The sequence below is a fragment of the Eumetopias jubatus genome, unplaced genomic scaffold (genome assembly GCF_037043125.1).
Source record: "Eumetopias jubatus isolate StellerSeaLion01/CBP00866 unplaced genomic scaffold, mEumJub1_p1.0 scaffold_17, whole genome shotgun sequence".
NCBI classification, from domain to species: Eukaryota; Metazoa; Chordata; class Mammalia; order Carnivora; family Otariidae; genus Eumetopias; species Eumetopias jubatus.
Genome location: NW_028274823.1, coordinates 76,308,988 through 76,326,788, shown reverse-complemented (window position 1 = coordinate 76,326,788; position 17,801 = coordinate 76,308,988). Strand labels below are relative to the sequence as shown.

General features: G+C 41.5%; 2 protein-coding genes across 7 annotated transcripts in view; one reads left to right on the top strand and one right to left on the bottom strand.

The window, feature by feature from the left end:
• Positions 1–8,962, bottom strand: part of LOC148162223 (uncharacterized) — a 56,242-nt gene extending 47,280 nt beyond the window's left edge. Inside the window, exons 1-2 of the mRNA XM_088019889.1 lie at positions 8,933–8,962; positions 7,880–8,383 (exon numbers count right to left, since the gene is read on the bottom strand). Coding sequence (XP_087876015.1) covers positions 7,880–8,383; positions 8,933–8,962 — 534 coding nt within the window. The remainder of the gene's footprint in view (positions 1–7,879; positions 8,384–8,932) is intronic.
• LYST (lysosomal trafficking regulator) overlaps positions 7,882–17,801 on the top strand; it is a 163,904-nt gene continuing 153,984 nt past the window's right edge. For 3 of the 6 annotated variants that reach the window (XM_028104637.2, XM_028104634.2, XM_088019927.1), the window contains exon 1: positions 7,892–7,994. The gene's annotated coding sequence lies outside the window, so the exon portion shown is untranslated. Of the gene's footprint in view, positions 7,995–8,468; positions 8,665–17,801 lie in introns of those variants that run through there. The other 3 variants (XM_028104635.2, XM_028104639.2, XM_028104636.2) reach the window with 3 other exon arrangements.

Genomic DNA, 17,801 nt, shown 5'->3' with positions numbered 1-17,801 from the left:
CTAGATCTAGGATGCTGGTGGGGATCAAATTTGAATATCAGACACTGTGCCATACGTACAATCATCCCTTGCCTCTGCAACCCAAGTTTTATTATTCAAGGAGCCTGTGTACTGACTTCTCCAGAATACTCTTCCCTCACTCATGCAGATCTATTCCTGGAGGGTCCCACCGGGACCCCTACAACTCCCACTATCTGAATTCCATAGGTAAACATAGCTTAGGCTCAAGAGGAGTGCACACTGCATTAATATTCAGTTCTGATTCCAAATATATGACAGTTCTATACCTTTCAGATTAGTTTACATGGTGAATTGGGGAAATAATTATGTAATTTTTATAAGTTTGATTTCTCTTTGCATAAAACAGTGCTTTTACTAACGAATAGGATGCCACGTCAGAATGCACACAGATATAAATATTCTGATATTCCAGGCACCAGAATTAGGATTTAAATAAAATCTCCTGAAGTATAAAAGATACATAACCTCTAACAACTGTTGACCATGACTGACTATCGGTCATAGAAAATCCTTCTAGCTACTTGTATTCCTCTGTATCATTATCTTCCTCGTTTACTCGAAAATTTTATTGAGCAGCCTCTAACTGCTCAAAATGAACACAAAAAGATAAAATAGAGTCCTCACCACATAATAAATTCAAAGTGCATTTGAGAAGACTAACAAATAACAAGAATAAGAATAGTTACTGGGAGGAAGGGAAACTAAGGAAGACTATCTGAGATTGTGTTCTTGCTTGTCTGTCACACTTACTTGGGATATACTTTCTCTTTGGGTAGATAAGAGAGAGAAAATGCATACTTTAATTTATATCTTAACTTGTAATTACCACGTGCCTCTTGTACAGTCAATGCAGCCTTATGCTAGCATAGGATGAAGTCTAACCAAGATGGCAAAGCTGTTAGGTGGGACAGGGCTCCTTCCATTCATGTGATATAGCAGCACCCTGGCTCAGGGTAAACCTTATTCTTTGATGTCTGGTCCTCATTAAAACAGACTCTTCACCAGTCATTCTGGAGAGTTGGCATGACCTGTTATTATAGTTATGATGCATCCCACTATCTGCCCACCCAAGAGGCCCAAGATATTTATTTGCCCCGCAAGAGTTTAACCTGTGTTTTGAGGTTTTGCAACAAGTGATTGAGCAATGTAAGCAATATGGAACATGGCTTAATTTAAAATGACCAGGATGGGGGTGCTGGGTGGCTCAGTCAGTTAAGCGCCCAACTCTTGATTTTGGCTCAGGTCATCAACTTGGGGTTGTGAGATCAAGTTCCGTGTCGGGCCCTGTACTGGGCATGGAGCCTGTTTAAGATTCTCTGACTCCCTCTCCCTTTCCCCCTTACCCCTTCCCTCTCTAAAAATAAAAATAAAAATAAAAAATAAGACGACCAGGATGAAACATGGAGCAGTTATCTATATGGGTACAGTTGGTGCAGAGGGAAAATATTAATCATCACCCAATCTCCTGCCTGCCCTGCCAACATCACCCTCATCCTCCTTGAAACATGGCCTTTACTCTTTCAAGTTTGGGAAGGATCTTCCAGTCACCGTGATCTCCCTCATCAGTTTGTACAAATGCTAAGCCCCCCTCTGGAGTGGGGCTTTTTAAACTTTCATGTGCATATAAATCATCTGAGGATCTTGTTGAAATGCCAAGTATGACTCAGTAAGTCTGGGGCTGTGGACTGAGATCCTGGATTTCTCATGTGTCCAGGTGAGAAGTTCTGCCGGTCCGAGGAGGAGCATGGCCCCAGAACACTCTGCCAGGCCTGTCCTCGCTATCAGTGGCTTCCGGACACGTGGATTTTATAGACAGCTAAAACAATAACAACAACAACAATAATAATAACAGCCACCACATCAACAAAAAGAACAGAGCAACAAACTCTTTCAGGGACCAATCAGCTTGCCAACTCTTTAATTGCCAATCGCTTTGTCAAGAAAGGACATTGAACATACACATGGCTATGATTGTCAAATCCTAAAGGAAGGTTATTTCAATTCTGAAGAAATAGGAAGGCCGTAGTTTCAGAAGGGGACTTTGTGAATTGAATAAACTTAACTTTGTGAAAAACTCACAACACTCCTTTCATTTTTAAAATTTGACGAGTCTAGACAGGGGCACTACAGGCGTACGTTGGAAAAATTGGCCTGCCTGAGTCTGCTTTTCTGATCGCAGACCTGGGGTTGGATGTCCCTCCCCTGTGCCCTAGGAATCCCCGTGCATGACACGGTCCTCACTCTCATCACCCTCCACGGTCACTGCTTGTCTTCCTGTCTGGGGTCCCTGGCAGTCCCAGGTCTTTCCTCTACCTTTGTATCCCAAAGCCTCTAGACATTGCAAGTACATGGAAAATACCCTGTAGTTGAATCAAGGCCTGAAATAATGGATCAATCTAACAACATTACTGGTGGATTCTATGTCTGGTATTAGGTAGAGTTAGAGATTTTTTTTTAAGTGGTCCAAAATCATGGTGTATATGAAATTATAGAGAAAGTATACGTATTAAGAATCTTTTTCTGTAGCAGGGTTTTTGTGTTTTTTTTTTTTTTTGAGTGTGCAGTGAAACACAAATAGATCTTTACCTGTTCCGCACTTTGAATCTGACTAGCCCTTTCCAACCCTTGCTTTGAACTGGTCAAGTGATATTCTGCCCTGTGAACTTGCAGATAGATTTGTCCGGTCTTCTAAATGAGATACCGTGAGCTTTAGAGGGTTCTTGTGATTTTTTTAATCTGCCATGATCCCCTGGGCTCTTGGCAATGGATAGCAAACATGCATTTTTTATAACATTTCTTAATTTCTTTCCACTTCTTAGCCTGTCTATTGTGTAGGACGGACTTAGTTTGCTCTTCCAAAATAAATAGCTCAAGCAGGTTACAACTCAAAGTTCATCATAAACTTGTTGAGCGCGAGAACATATTGAGAATTAAGACAGACAAATATCAACTGTTAAAATAAGAAATGGCAAGTAAGTCCCTTGGGTAAGAATTATGCTCAATAATGGATTCAAATTCCTCCTTTTTCAATGATTGTGACAACTTTATAGCTCTGTGTGTGTGTGTGTGTGTGTGTGTGTGTGTGTCCGTGGACATGTACATCACTTACTAGTGCCTATTTCTGGGATAAGTTCACAGAAGACTTTCATTTTCTATATTGTGTATTTGTCGTAACATTTGCATTTATTACTACAGCAAGTATTTTCCTTCTAAGCAGAAAGACAGTTCAGAATTTAAAAAGAAAAAAAAAACTTTTTTGAGAATTAATGACACTTTTGCCCACAAGTACGTCTTTCCTACACAGGAAAGTGGGACACTAAGACACACTCAGCATGAAGTTTCCACAACAAAGAAGAAAGGTTTAGGTTGTTTTAACACTTCTAACTGACTGTAAAAAGCACCTCACTAAAGTATTTCTGATGTTTACCAAATCTTGTAATGTAACGACATAAGAGTTCTTCAAGTAAAATATACATACTTTGGGGAATTTAAAAAAGTTAGCAGTGATTTAGTAGAGAAAATTACATTAAGAAATCTTATTGAAACCTAATCTGATAAGTTTTGCAAAAAGAAGGACCAAATGTTGTTAAACAACTTAATGGAGACATGAAGAACTGACTTCAATAAGTTTTAAGGTGCCTACTAAAAAGCACATTTTTTAAAAAGCGTCATATACATCCTAATATAACATAAAGCACTCCAAAACTAAATTTGTATATCTGTGATTTTAAAAAAGGTTTTATTTATTTATTTATTTGAGAGAGTGAGTGCGTAAGGGGGGGGAGGGAGAGAAGCAGACTCCCCACTGAGTGCAGAGCCCCATGTGGGGCTCCATCCAATGACCCTGAGATCATGTGCAGTGTGCAGTGGGGGGATGGATGTCCCTCCCCGGTGCCCTAGGAATCCCCGTGCATGACACGGTCCTCACTCTCATCACCCTCCACTGTCACTGCTTGTGAGAGCCAAAACTGAGAGTTGGATGCTCAACCGACTGAGCCACCCAAGCACCCCTATAATTTTTTAAAAATATTTATCCACTTGAGAGTGAGAGAGAGAGAGCACAGAGGGAGAGTGAGAGGGAGAAGCGGACTCCCCGCTGAGCAGAGAGCCCAACGTGGGGCTCGATCCGAGGATCGTGACCTGAGCTGAAGGCAGACACTCAACCAACTGAGCCACCCAAGTGCCTAACTTTTCGATATTGCAATTGCTCCGTCTGTAGTCAAATGTGGAAATCTAGATAATTTCGACCATGTTACTGTTACAAAAATGAAAGCCCTGCATCCTCTCTACCACTTCTTCAAAAATCCATTGCTGCTCCAGTACAGTGCAGTGGGCACTGAAGTTTCAAACCTCACCTAAAATTAAGATAAACTATTTGGATATTTACTGGACTTGAAACCAACTTGTCTCAAACTGTTCATTCCATAAATTTTGCTGAGTGCTTGCTGTGTGACAGGTAGTGTCCTGGCACTTGGAATACATCATAAACAGAACAGAGGTGGCTGTCTTCATGAAGTCTATATGCGGGAGATGATAAAAATGAATATAATGGATGTGTAAGTTGTGTAGTACGTTCTTATTAAACTTATTTTGGAGGGTGTATTAGTCTGCTAGGGTTGCCTTAACAAAATACTGCAGACTGGGCGACTTCGAACAGATAGAGTCTCTCACAGTCTGGAGGCTGGAAGTCCAGGATCAAAGTGCCAGCAGGGCTGGTGTCTGGTGAGATTTCTCTTCCCAGTTTGCGAGTAGCTGCCTTCTCGCTGCATCCTCACATGGCCTTTCCTCTGTGTGGGTGTGGGAAGCTCTGGTGTCTCTTCCCCTTCTTATAAGGACACCAGTCCTATTGGATGAGGGCTCTATCCTTTATGACCTTATTTAACCTTAATTACCTCTTTAAAGGCTCTATTTCCCAACAGAGTCCCATTGTGGCTTTTGACTTCAATATATGCTTTGGGGGGGGGAACAATTCCATCCATAACATATGGCATTTGTGATATGAGGGACACTCAAGTGTGGGGCTTAGGGCAGAGTCTCCTCTTATCAAGGTTAAGGACAATGTTGAGACAGACTTCACGGAGAAGGTGAAATCTGAGCAAAGATAGAAGAGGTGAGAGAGTTCTACATGTGGCTATCTGGAGAAAAGGCATTTCACATTGAGGGAACAGCTAGTGCAGAGGCCTGAAGGCAGGATGTTTGGTGTCTGCAATGTTTGGTAAACAGTAGGTCTGCAGGGATGGGAGAGTAGGAAGTGATGAGGTTGTGGGGATCTGGGTGGTGTAGAGTTCTGTAGGTCCTTCTCAGGAATTTGGTGTTTACCTGGGTTAACTGGAAGAACCATTGCAGGGTTTTTGTTTTTAAGATTATTTATTTATTGGAGAGAGAGAGAGAGAGAGCACAAGGGGAGTGAGGGGCAGAGGGCGAAGCAGACTCCCTGCTGAGCAGGGATTCCAATGTGGGGCTTGATCCAGGAACCTGGGATCATGACCTGAGCCGAAGGCAGACACTTAACCCACTGAGCCACCCAGGCGCCCCCATTGCAGGGTTTTGAGCAGAGGTGTGACATGGTCTGATTTATATATCCATGTAGTCATGAAATTATTATTTTAAGGCATTTTGGTGAGTACGTAATGAGGAATGCACATTTACATTTGACCGTTGAACAACATGGGTTTGAACTGCCTAGGTCCACTTATACACGGATTTTTTTTCAGTAAGTACAATACACTAGTATAAATGTATTTTCCTCATAGTTTTCTCCCTAACATTTTCTTTTCTCTAGCTTACTTTAAGAATACAGTATACAAAATACATGTAAGGTTTTCAGTCAACAGTAGCCTATTAATAGTTGAGTTTGGGGGGAAGTCAGAAGTTCTTTGCACAGGGGTCACCACCCCAGCCCCTGTGTTGTTCAAGAGTCAAATGTATATTAACTGCATCTTTTAAAAGCTTGATTTTAGAATCAATTTGAGTCAAATTATCTGGAGAACTTCCCACTTACAAAGTTTTCCAAAGGGTGATACATACATAAGTAAGGCTTCCTTCTATATATCTATCACTTTTTCTTTTTTCTTTCTTCTATTGAATGTATGTGGTTACACATTTCTTGTGCTCATTTGAAATCCTTTGAATTAAGTTTTATCTAATTATGTATACTAAATATCCATGTTCTAAGATACGTTTGAACAAAGTTCATACTGTGGTAGCTTGGTTATACAGATATACAGAGAAAAGAATAGTCAGAAATGACATTACTTTGTGCCTTTTACAAATAAATAATACTTTGAGGGCTAATTGTGTACCGTTGTAATACAAAGTCTGTTTAATTCTGTTAGGCTTTAACAAAATCATGATCATCAATTATCTTGCATTCAAGAGAAACAGAAACTGGATCGTTACTTATCATTTCTACGACTTGTCTATTAAAAAAAAGATGTTTTTAAGATAGTGGGTAAAAGTTGATGTGAAAATGAGAATAGGTTCACTGTTAGGTAAAACTGTGAAACAGGTCAAGTTTGGCTTCCTCTTCCTCTTTTAGTTCAGGGAAATTCACCAAAGTATCTCCAGCACCTAGCAGGGTACCTAGCACATAGTAGGTGCTCATTACATATTTGTTAAATGAGTAGTGATTTCCCTAACACATCGCTTTCACTAATTTGTTAGTGACTTTGGTTGTTGTGCATCCCTGGAGTATTTGCATTCTAACAGATTGCCAGAGGAAGTGGGCAACCTCTGCCCAAAGTTACGAACTGCTTAATGGTTGAACTTCAAGCATCAGTGGGGAGTATTTTAAAGTGCAGAATTTTCCCCAAAGAGTTGCTTCAAATCACATCAGTGGGTCAACTTTGCTTGTCATTGGGTCAGATGAGAGTTGCATTTGGTATACAGCCTTAAGACATAACATCCTGAATTATTTCTATTTCTTGATGCCTGTGCAAAAAATACAGTTGTTGATTCTAACGCAATTCCTGTCAATTTGTAGACCATTTGCTTATAGTTTGTATTATTAGGTAGGACTTGAACCCGGTTCAAGACCTTCCCCGGTATCTCTGACATGCCACACATGGACCGTCACAGAGACGGGGTGGTGAGCAGGGGTGTCCTCTAAAATGCTGAACAGCTGCCGGCAGCAGCCTATCAGCCATGTGCTGGGCCAGGCACTCAGTGATGCAGCCAAAACATCCTTGTATTCAACCTACGGCTCCCACCTGCTGGAGGCACTTCTATTTTAAGGTACATAATGTTGACAGTGCGCACTGTATACAAAAGGGTTTGAAGAGAGCTAAATTGAAAAATACACATTTGCGCTGAACTACATCTACAGTGGCTTCGTTTCTCAAAGAAGCGTAACATTACCTTTGCAAAATGGCTTTTTCCAGGCCCCAGAGGAAGGCTGGCTAGGCTTCCTCGTGGGTCACCGTTCCTCCCTCTCCCAACCCCTTCCCATATTTTTTGTACCCCCATCCTCTGGACCACACAAGGAGGACAGGACGAGTGTCTACGCTGAATAGAGGAAGCGGACGCTGCGCAAGCGCTTGATGCTTTTCAAACGATGGTCGCTCTCCCCTGACCCGACACAGCCAGCCGCGCAGGGTACAGACAAGGCGAGGACCCGAGGCAAGCCTCCCCCGCACTGGGAGAAACCCCGAGGCCCCCCGCCCTGAGGCTCGGCCCACCCCCTTCCCTGCCCCATTGGCTCGGCAGTTCCACGCGTCACGCCTGCGACGTCGACGCTGCCCTACCAGCGAGGGGCGGGGCTCGGGACGCGCGAGGCGGGGCAAGCGCGCACGCGCAGGCGAACGGGTCTGGGTCCGAACGAGGGAAGGGAGGGGGTGGTGTTCCCGGTTTCCTGGGTTACCTGAGGGGGCGGGGGTGGGGAGTTCGTGGCGGCAGCGGCGGCAGCGGCAGCGACAGCGACGACGACTGGGGATTCTCCCGGTGAGTGGAAGCGCGCGGCGGCAGCCACACAGCAGGTAAAGGCGACCGCTGGGCGCCGATGACGCCGGCCGAGGGCTTGGGGTCCCGGACACCATCCGTGGCCTGGAGGGAAGGAGGTTTGGGGGTGGCGGCGGTCAGCCCGGGCTGGGGGTAGCGGCCCCCGGGCTGAGGGCGCGGGGGACTCGGCCCCAAGCCCGTCCTCGGGCGTCTTCCCCGGCTCCGGGTCTCCGAGATGTCTCCCCACGGCGCCCGGGCAGCCTTTGACAGCCGCTGAGCGGCGGGCGGGAGCTCCTCCCTGCCCCTCTGGACCCTCGCGGCGGCCACCCGCCACCAACTTTATTTCCCGGCGCGCGGGAGGGGCGGGGGGAGCGGAGGTCGAGTAGGCTGGCGGCGATTTGCTGCTAGCGTGGTTGTATTTATTGTCCTATGCCGTGGCACCACCTCCACCCCGACCGGGCCCAGACTGGCAGGGCGACGACGGGAGTTGACAGTTTCCGCGCCACCACCCTTGCAGTCGCTCCTTGTGCTCCTGTCCCGCGGTTCTCAGCCATCTGTCATCTCCCCGGTGTGCCTTGGTCTGTTGCTTTTCTCATGCCTGTGACACCCTGTGCCGGGGCGACAGACTCTCCAGAGGATCCTCTGAGGCATCTGCTGTCTGTCCCGGGGCATCACTAGAGCCTTGGCTGAGATGCCCCTTCGCCTCTGGTAGGAATAAACAGAAATAACCCAGGGAGAGCCCCGGACCCCACGGTGTGGAGGGCAACGGGTTGTTTAGTAGTGGAGGGGCTAGGGTCAGAGGCTTTAAGAACCGCTCCCTAGCCTTAATTCTTATCGGGCTAAACAAAACAAAACATTCCCTATATGCTCAACAGACCATACACACCCAGTGACAGCACTTGGTAGTTGATGAGGTTTGTTTTAAGCAGATAGAAAATTTTAAGGGAGTTGCGTCTTGTGTTGAATAGGGACCAACCTTTCCTTGAACATTGAATTCAACTCTCATTTTTCCTAGGGTTTGTTTAACAGATTGATAGGACAAACTGAATTGGGCTTTTCTTCCTGATGATTCTTGGCTGGTCTGCTGCTACTTTAAACTTCCACACCCAGAAACCTTATGCTAATAAAGATGTTGACTCTGAGCTTTCATTTTATAGATGTAGTTATTAATATGGGGTATCCGTTTTAAAGAGCTTTACAAGTAGTCAGTAAGTTTTTTTCTAAAAGCTCTTTGCTGTCCTCCATATTGTTACTGCCTAAAGATTGGAGAATTTGGAGAAGAGGAGGAACTAGGAGAAAATAAGTTGTTATATAATTTAACTTACATGAAAGCAGTTTGTGAACTATAAAATGGTATATACATTTAGTAAGTACTTACTGAGCATGTGTTGTGTGCCAGTATTCTGAACAGATATTTATCCCCTCCTTCATGGAGCTTACATTCTAGTGGGGGATCTCAGATAATAAAATATGTGCTATGTCATTTAGTGGTAAGCACTATAGAGGAAAAAGCAGGAAAGAGGGAGGGTAAGGGGAGAGGGTTGCAATTTTAACTACAGGTAGCCAGGGAAGACTTCCTGGAGAGCATGGCATTTGAGCCCAAGACCAGAAGGAAGTGAGAAGGTACTCCATACCCCTCTCTAGGGGAAGACTGTTGAAGCAGAGGGAAAAGGCTTAAAAAAAGTTTTGAGGCAGGAGTGTCCGGGCATGTTTGGGGACAGCTCAAAGGCTGATTTGGCTGTGGTGGAGTGAGCAAAGTAAGAGTGGTAGAAATGAAGTCAGTTAAGCGGGAATGGGAAATCAGGTTGGGTGAGGCCTTGTAGGCCTTTGTACGGACTTGGTCTAACACTCTGAGTGAGAAGGGGAGTCATGCCTTTGAATAGAGAAGAGATATAATCAGACTTTTAAAAGGGTCACCCTGGTGGCTGGAGCGGAGAATAGACGGAGAATAGACTGTTTGGGCCAGGGGGAGGGATTGGGCAGGGTTGGAAGAAGGGATATCAGCTCAGGGACCCTTGCCGTAATTCAGGTCGGAGATGATTATAATATGGACCAGAGTGGACCTGGTGGAGTGGTTGATTTCCAGATGAATTGAGGGTAGACTCAATAGGAGACTTACAGACTCCAAAATTTTTGTCCTAAGCAAGTATAGAGATGAAGTTGACATGTACTGAGATGAGGCTTATGAGGGGTTGGTTAGAAGACAGTAAAAGGAAATGTCCAAGCGGAGATTATTAGCAGTAGATTGCAGTGACTTTGTACTGAAGATGTTACATTATCTTGACTTTAACAGGGGCTTAATATTTTCACCCATAAACTGCCAACTTTTTTTCAAACTCATTTTCTTTTTAGTTCTTTTGGACCAACTTAGACATTCATTTCACTAAGGGCAGTTCTGTTTTTATTTGCTTGCACTCAGAGCATCTGTTTGTTAGTTTCAGTTGTAGAGAAAGCCATATAATCCAGAATTTCAGAGTACCTTTGTAGTTTGTTCCTGTATTTAACTTGAACACCTCAAATGATTAATCTTTTCCCAAATTATGTTTAGATGGCTGGCTTAAGTTCAAGAATTTTTTTTAAGCCTCAGAAATCTTATCAAACGTGGCTTCACTTGGCCATTTGTGAAATTACAATGGAAATGACCTGTATTTTTAATACTTTATTAATGAGTCAGTAATATACAGGGATTATCCTAATTCCTTAGTTTCATTAAAGATGGCTTGAAATAAATGGGCCATCACATGTTAAATGGAGATCTTTTCATCAAATTATGCAGTATTTGGAACAATAGAATTTGGCCTGTAAAACTTGTATTAAAAATATATCAGGCCAGATATTTAGAATTTAAGGTCTAATCCTTACGCTAAGAACCCAGGTTATAAACTAATGTTTTTCATGGATTTTCAACCTAAATATATTCTGAATGTATGTTAAGAAACTGTCAGATTAATAACTAGTTATAAACTGATCTTGGAGTCAGTGGGAATACCATATTCTCTTGGATCCTACTTTTGCTGTTGCTTCTCAACAGTATTTGTCCTTGTTTCTCTTAATTTTCCTGGCCTTGATTTATAGTAATTGAAAGAGACCTGATACATTTAGAAACTTCGAATGCTTTTCAGGTCTAATAGTTGGGGCAGGGGGAAGAAAAATCTTATTTAATAGTATGAAAAAGTAATGCTTAAAGTGTGATCCTCTTAATTAATCAAGAAAGGAATTAAACAGTTTTCCAAAAGGCTAGTCATTGTTCCATCCAAGTGGATGGAACATCAAGATTCCTTGAAATTGAAACTCAAAATGCATGAGGAAATAAGAGAACTTCTAGCCACTTTAAATGAGTGGAAGAAATAGATGATTGATAAGGGAGAGTACTGCACATACTTAGAAATGTTTATACAACTGTAGCCACTCATCTTTACAAGGTAAAGAGGATAGAAGATTTTTGCCAGAAACTTGAAGAATCACATATTTTAAATTTAAAAATGGAGTGGGGGGGTGTAGTGAAGCCTAGAAACTATACATTGAACATCTTGACACTATGTAATTCCTAGAAAAATTATAGACCAGATTGCCAAGCAGATGCTTTGTAATTTGTGATTAGAAAACAAGGCACTGATTATTAAGACCCAGAATTGTTTTTTTTTTTAAGAACAAGTCATATTAACCCCTTACTCACTTTGCCAAAGGTGTGATAATATTAAATAATCTTTTTAACCACTTCACACCTTACAGAGTGCATTGCCATTTATTATTATTTTATTTAACCTTCACAACATTCCTGTGAAGTAGTGTCAGAGGAGGAGGCCTCAATGGTAGGAGCCCTGGGAAGACACGAAGGGGACAGATGGGGGAGATTTTAGAAAGGGCTTGCTTAGGTATGGGATTTAAAAAAACGGAAGAATCAAAGTGGGCTTTAAGGATTCTAGATTGTCTGGGTGAATGGTGATTCTGGGACTTGATCTTAAATTTGAGAATATAGGTGGAGGAACAGATTTGGAGATGTGAAATTCATCAATTCACATCAGTTTGGTGAAAATAGTTATTTCCTTTGTCGGAACCAAGTCACATGTAATTAAAATTTTCAAAATATATAGGTCAGTCTGGAACTCAGAAGAGAAGTCTAAACCAAATAAAAAAGTCTTCATTCATTCAGTGAACACATCCTTTCAAATACTTCTGGTAAGGAAGAGAGGTCAGTGGGTGGAAGCTTGAGTGAGGAGATGTGATTGGGGAAGGTTTGTTTTTCCTTAAAGATGAAAGAGTCAAGGAACTTTAGTGGACTGATGGGAAGAGTCATTGAAAAGGAAAGAAAATTGAAGTCACAAAAATTGAAGTCTCAGGAGAAAGAAGATAATCAGGTATAACCTCCGAGGAAATGGAAGGGTTGGGAACAAGAGTGCAGGTGAAAGGGTTACCCTGAAGAAGAGCAGTGATGCTTCTGCCTATAGGTACATGTCCAGGACGGCCTCTCTTGTCTCCGTGGTGCCAGGTTATCTGCTGAAATTGTCGCAGAGGAGCATGGGTTGGTGTATGTTTCATGGGAAGAGTTACTGTTGTGATAAACACCCTTGAAATCACAAATGAGGAAAGCAGCCAATCAGAATGGTTAAGCCGTTTTCTTCAGTAGCTCTACATAACAGTGCAAAAAGCATATAGTTAGACTGAATCTGGATGGGGATTGGAAGGGAGGGTGTGATGTAGAACTTGGGTTGGGGGATGGTATAAAGTCAAGGAACCGAGGGTGATAATGAGGTTGCTAACTGAAGGGCTGAACCAGAGGTATCCTGCTTGATTAAGGAAGACAGCCAAGCCAAGATGGGGCTGATAAATGTGCAGAACAAAGAGGGTGAAGAATCTCAATGAGTAAGCTGTAGGATTAATGGGAGTAAAGGAGTACTGGGATGGAAAAAAAGGCACATGATGTGAGGTCCTAACTTTAAGATTCTGGAGTTGGAACAGTTGCAGGTGATGATAAAGGCCAAAGTATGACCAATGATAGTAGGTAGCCAAGGTTAATAGTGCTAATTACAGCAACTGTAATGTTAATAAAAGCTACCATTTATCGAGTACTGTATCTAGTCACTACACTAAATACTTTCCAAAACCATACTTGTTTTTCACAACCACCTACTAAACCATGCTCACCCTCCACAAAGTAGGGGTCATTGAAGAAGAGGAAGTCAAAGAACTCTGAATCCAAGTATGTTGGGATTATTTGTTCTTATAGATAATGCAGCCCTCAGAATAGCAGATCTTGTATGGAGAGGAAGACGGGAGTTGTATGACAAAGTTCTCAGTAAAGGGAGATGAAAGACTCAGAGTCAGTGGTTGACAACTATAAATATAGCTATAATGTAATATAGTATAAATATAGTATAATGCCTTAAAAAGTGGATAAAATGGTGTAATAATGATGCATAAGTCACCTTGGGAACCAGGTGATAACCCGAGTAATGCTAACTTGTCTTCCTGGCCTGGGATCTGGGTGTATATAGTGATGTATTAGGAGGAGATGAAGTGATCCTCTTATGTAAAGGTAGAGGATATAGGGATGTTTCTTGGCAATGGAACTAGGGTTCCTAAAGCTAGGGAGTAAAGCATCCAGGGAGGAAGGAAGGCTCATCTAGTTGTGTGTAAAAAATCACAAAGGATGGGTGGGCACATAATTTATTGACCAAACGTTTATTTTGAAAATGAAAAGAATGTCATTAATGGTTACTCTGGGACAGCAGGCATAAACCAGGAAAGTCGTAGGCAAATCAAGATGTTTAGTCATATCAGTGACAGGTAACTGGGGGAGCTATCACCTTGGAAAGGGGCTGTGGATGTTGAGAATGAATGAATTGAGCCCTAAATTAGAGGGACATGAATGGAGCTTACTAGCCTAAGATTATCGTCTCTGGCCTTATATTACGGCCCTAAAATGTTCTGGGTACATTTTGTTCTATAAGGGTCTGGAGATTTGAAAGAAGTTCTGGATTCCTCTCTATATGAAGATTTGGTATCCATTAACGTAGGGGTCGTACTAGAAACCTTAGTAGTGGACGAGATCATCGAAAGAAAACACAAAGAGAAGTGAGGGGGAGGACAGAATCCAGAGGCTCGCCAACGTGAAGGAGCTGGCAAAGAAGGTTCCAGCTAAGGAGACAGAAGGAGTGGTCAGCAGGGCCGAAGGAAAGCCAAAAGAGATTTGGTATCTCACAAATCCAGAAAGAAGAGAGATTCAAGAAATGAATGATCAGTAGTCGCCTATGCCTTATATTCCTCAGAGAGGTCAAATAAGATAAGGACTGGAATGTGTCCATTGGCAATTAGAAGGTTATTGTTGATCTTGGCCTGACTAGTTTTGGTGGAGGAGTGTGGGCAAAAGTCAGACTGCAGTGCAGAGAGAGGTGAGGTGAGGTGAGGCGGGAAGACCACTTCAAGTAGAGACTACCCTTGAGTAATTTTGAAAGAGGGAGGTATTAACAAGATATACATAGATATTTACTTTAGGCAGAGAAGAAGCCGATGGAGATGAGGGGTTAAAAACTAGGAGGGAGCTGGATTTCCAACCAATGCCTCCTGGTAAGGTCTAGTTAGTACTTTTGTTATAATGGAAAGAGTGAAAGTAAGAGGAAGATACATTTTAAATCAAGTAAGACAGACTTTTTAATAACACAACTTATCAGAAGCTAAAATAGGTAGAAAATGTTTATGGAAGAGAGAATTCCTAATTTGGTGAAATCCTGAAAAGTGACATTTAGGTTGTGGGCTAACTCTAGGATTCCATTTTTTTCCTCTACATTTTTGGGGGGGGGTGGTATGTGCACATAAGCATAAGGTGTATTAGTTCAGGATTCCTGATCCTGTAACACTGATTTTTTTTTATAATTTGTGTTGATTAGTTTTTAACAAGTAGCTTTGACCAAAGTTTCTTTCTGTATATGCAACATTAACACATTTCAGGAACACTGCCAGCACATTTTAGAGCTTGAAAAGTAACAAGAGATAAATTCTATCTTCTCATTCTCTATATGGGGAATCAAAGATCTAGGGATGCTGGAGCACGGATTGAGGCAGAGCCTCAGTCTGACTCGTATTCCAGAATTGTATCTCCTACAACCTGCTAGATTTTTATTCCAGCTACTTTATTGTTGCTAAGGCATCTTCTCCTTTTTTTTTTTTTTTAAGATTTTATTTAATTATTTGAGAGTGAGAGAGAGAGCACAAGAGCATGGTGGGAGGCAGAGGGAGAAGCAGACTCCCCGTCAGGCAGGGAGCCCCATGTGGGGCTCAATCCCGGGACCCTGGGATCATGACCCGAGCCGAAGGCAAATGCTCAACCGACTGAGCCACTCAGGCGTCCCTCTTCTCCTTTTGTTCTTTGACTCTGACAGATTGTAGAAGACCAACTTTTTAAATGAGTAAAATAGAGGTCCTAACATATGGACTTCTTGTGATAGATGAACAAAATGCTCTTGAGATCTTACTTGAAAATTGTAAAATGATAAAAAGTTATTTTTATTATTAATGTAAATGAAGGGCTTGGAAAAGTTGAACTTCCTTTTAAGTTATCTCTTTTGCAAAGTCTCTTCTAAGAAGTCTCTTCTCTCTGATGCCTGAGTGGCTCAGTCGGTTAAGCGTTGGACTCTTGGTTTCTGCTCAGGTCGTAATCTCAGGGGCATGGCATCCACCTCCCCCCGCCCCCCCCCCCCCCCGCCATGGGGCTCCTTGCTGGCTTATGCACTCTCTCTCTCTCAAATGGGTAAATAAATCATTAAAAAAATTTTTTTTAAAAATTAAAATTAAAAAAAAAAAGTATCTTCTCTCTTAAGAAGCTGAAAAGAATATAGGCTTCCAGACCAGAGAAATGTGGTTTCTAGGAATAGCTTATCAAACTTACTGGCTATCATTCTTGACTATTTCTGGATATTTCAACTGTCTAAAATCATAACAGTAATATTTTTGTCATATGGTACTTGTGAATATTAAATTATATATAATTATATTTGATATAATTATATAATTTATATACGTTATATATTATATGTCATATATACTTGGGATAATGCTTAAAACCTAGTATACATTTGATAAAATACTGAGAAATATTTTCTTTCCTCTGCTTTTTGGATTTTTGTTTCTTTGACATGTTATTTCTTATTTATTTATTATTGAAATTAACAGTGCTGTGTTAGTTTCAGGTGTAGGCTGTAATGATTCAGCAATTCTGTATGTTACTCAGTGCTCATCGCGGTAAGGGCACTCTTAAGCCTCTTTATCTATATTTCCCATCCCCCCACCTACCTCCCCTCTGGCAACCGTCAGTTTGTTCTTTGTATTTAAGTTTGGGGTTTAAAAAAAAAAAAAAGAGTCTGGGGTTTTTGTTTGTTTCTCTTTTTCTCTTTGTTCATTTATTTTGTTTCTTAAATTCCACATATGAGTGAAATCATATTTGTCTTTCTCTGACTGACTTATTTCACTTAGAATTATACTCTCTAGCTCCATCCTTGTCATTGCAAATGGCAAGGTTGCATTCTTTTTTATGGCTGAGTAATATTCCATTCCAATATGCCAATATTCCATTGTCTATATGTACCACATTTTCTTTATCCATTCATCTATTGATGGGCACTTTGGCTGCTTCCATAATTTGGCTGTTGTAAATAATGCTGATATAAACAAAGAGGTACATGAATCCCTTTAAATTAGTGTTAGGCAAAGCAATCTTGAGAAAGAAGAACAAAGCTAGAAGTATCACAATCTCGGATTTCAATATATACTACAGTGCTGTAGTAATCAAAAACAATATGGTCCTGGTACAAAAATAGAAACATACATCAATAGAACAGAATAGAGAGCCCAGAAATAAACCCATGTTTTTATGGTCATTTAGTTTACAACGAAGGAGGCAAGAATATACAATGGGAAAAAGACAGTCTGTACCAGACCACTTTCTTATACCATACACTCAAAATGGATTGAAGACCTAAATGTGAGACCTGAATCCATAAAAATCCTAGAAGAGAGCTCAGGCAGTAATGTCTTTGATACCAGCAATAGAAACATTTTTCTAGATATATCTCCTAAGGCAAGAAAAAAAACAAAAGCAAAATTAAACTATTATGATTACACCAAAATAAAAAGCTTCTGCACAGTGAAGGAAACCATCAACAAAACAAAAAGGCAACCTGCTGAAAGGCAGAAGATATCTGCAAATGATATATCTGATAATGGGCTAATATCCAAAATATATAAAGAATTTATATAAGCCAATACCAAAAAAACAAATACTCTGATTAATAAATGGCCAAAGGACCTGAGTACACATTTTTCCAAAGAAGACATACAAATGGACAACAGACACAGGAAAAGATGTCAACATTGTTAATCATCAGAAAAATGCAAATCAGAACCACAATAAGATCTCACCTTACACTTGGCAGAATGGCTAGAATCAAAAAGGCAAGAAATAACAAGTTGAGGATGTGGAGAGAAAGGAACCCTGGTGTGTGTGCACGTGCGTGCGCGTGCGTGCGTGTGTGTGTGTGTGTATAATGGACTATTACTCAACCATAAAAGAGAATGAAATTTTGCCATTTGCAACGACATGGTTGGAGCCACAGAGTATAATGCTAAGTGAGTAAGTCAGAGAAAGACAAATACCATATGATTTCACTCATATGTTGAATTTAAGAAACAAAACAAATGAGCAAAGGGAAAAAAAGAGAGACAAACCAAGAAACAAACTCTTAACTATAGAGAACAAACTGATGGTCACCAGAGGGGAGGTGGGCAGGAGGTTGGGTGAAATAGGTGATGGGGATTAAGGAGTGCCCTCGTCGTGATGAGCCCAGGGTGAT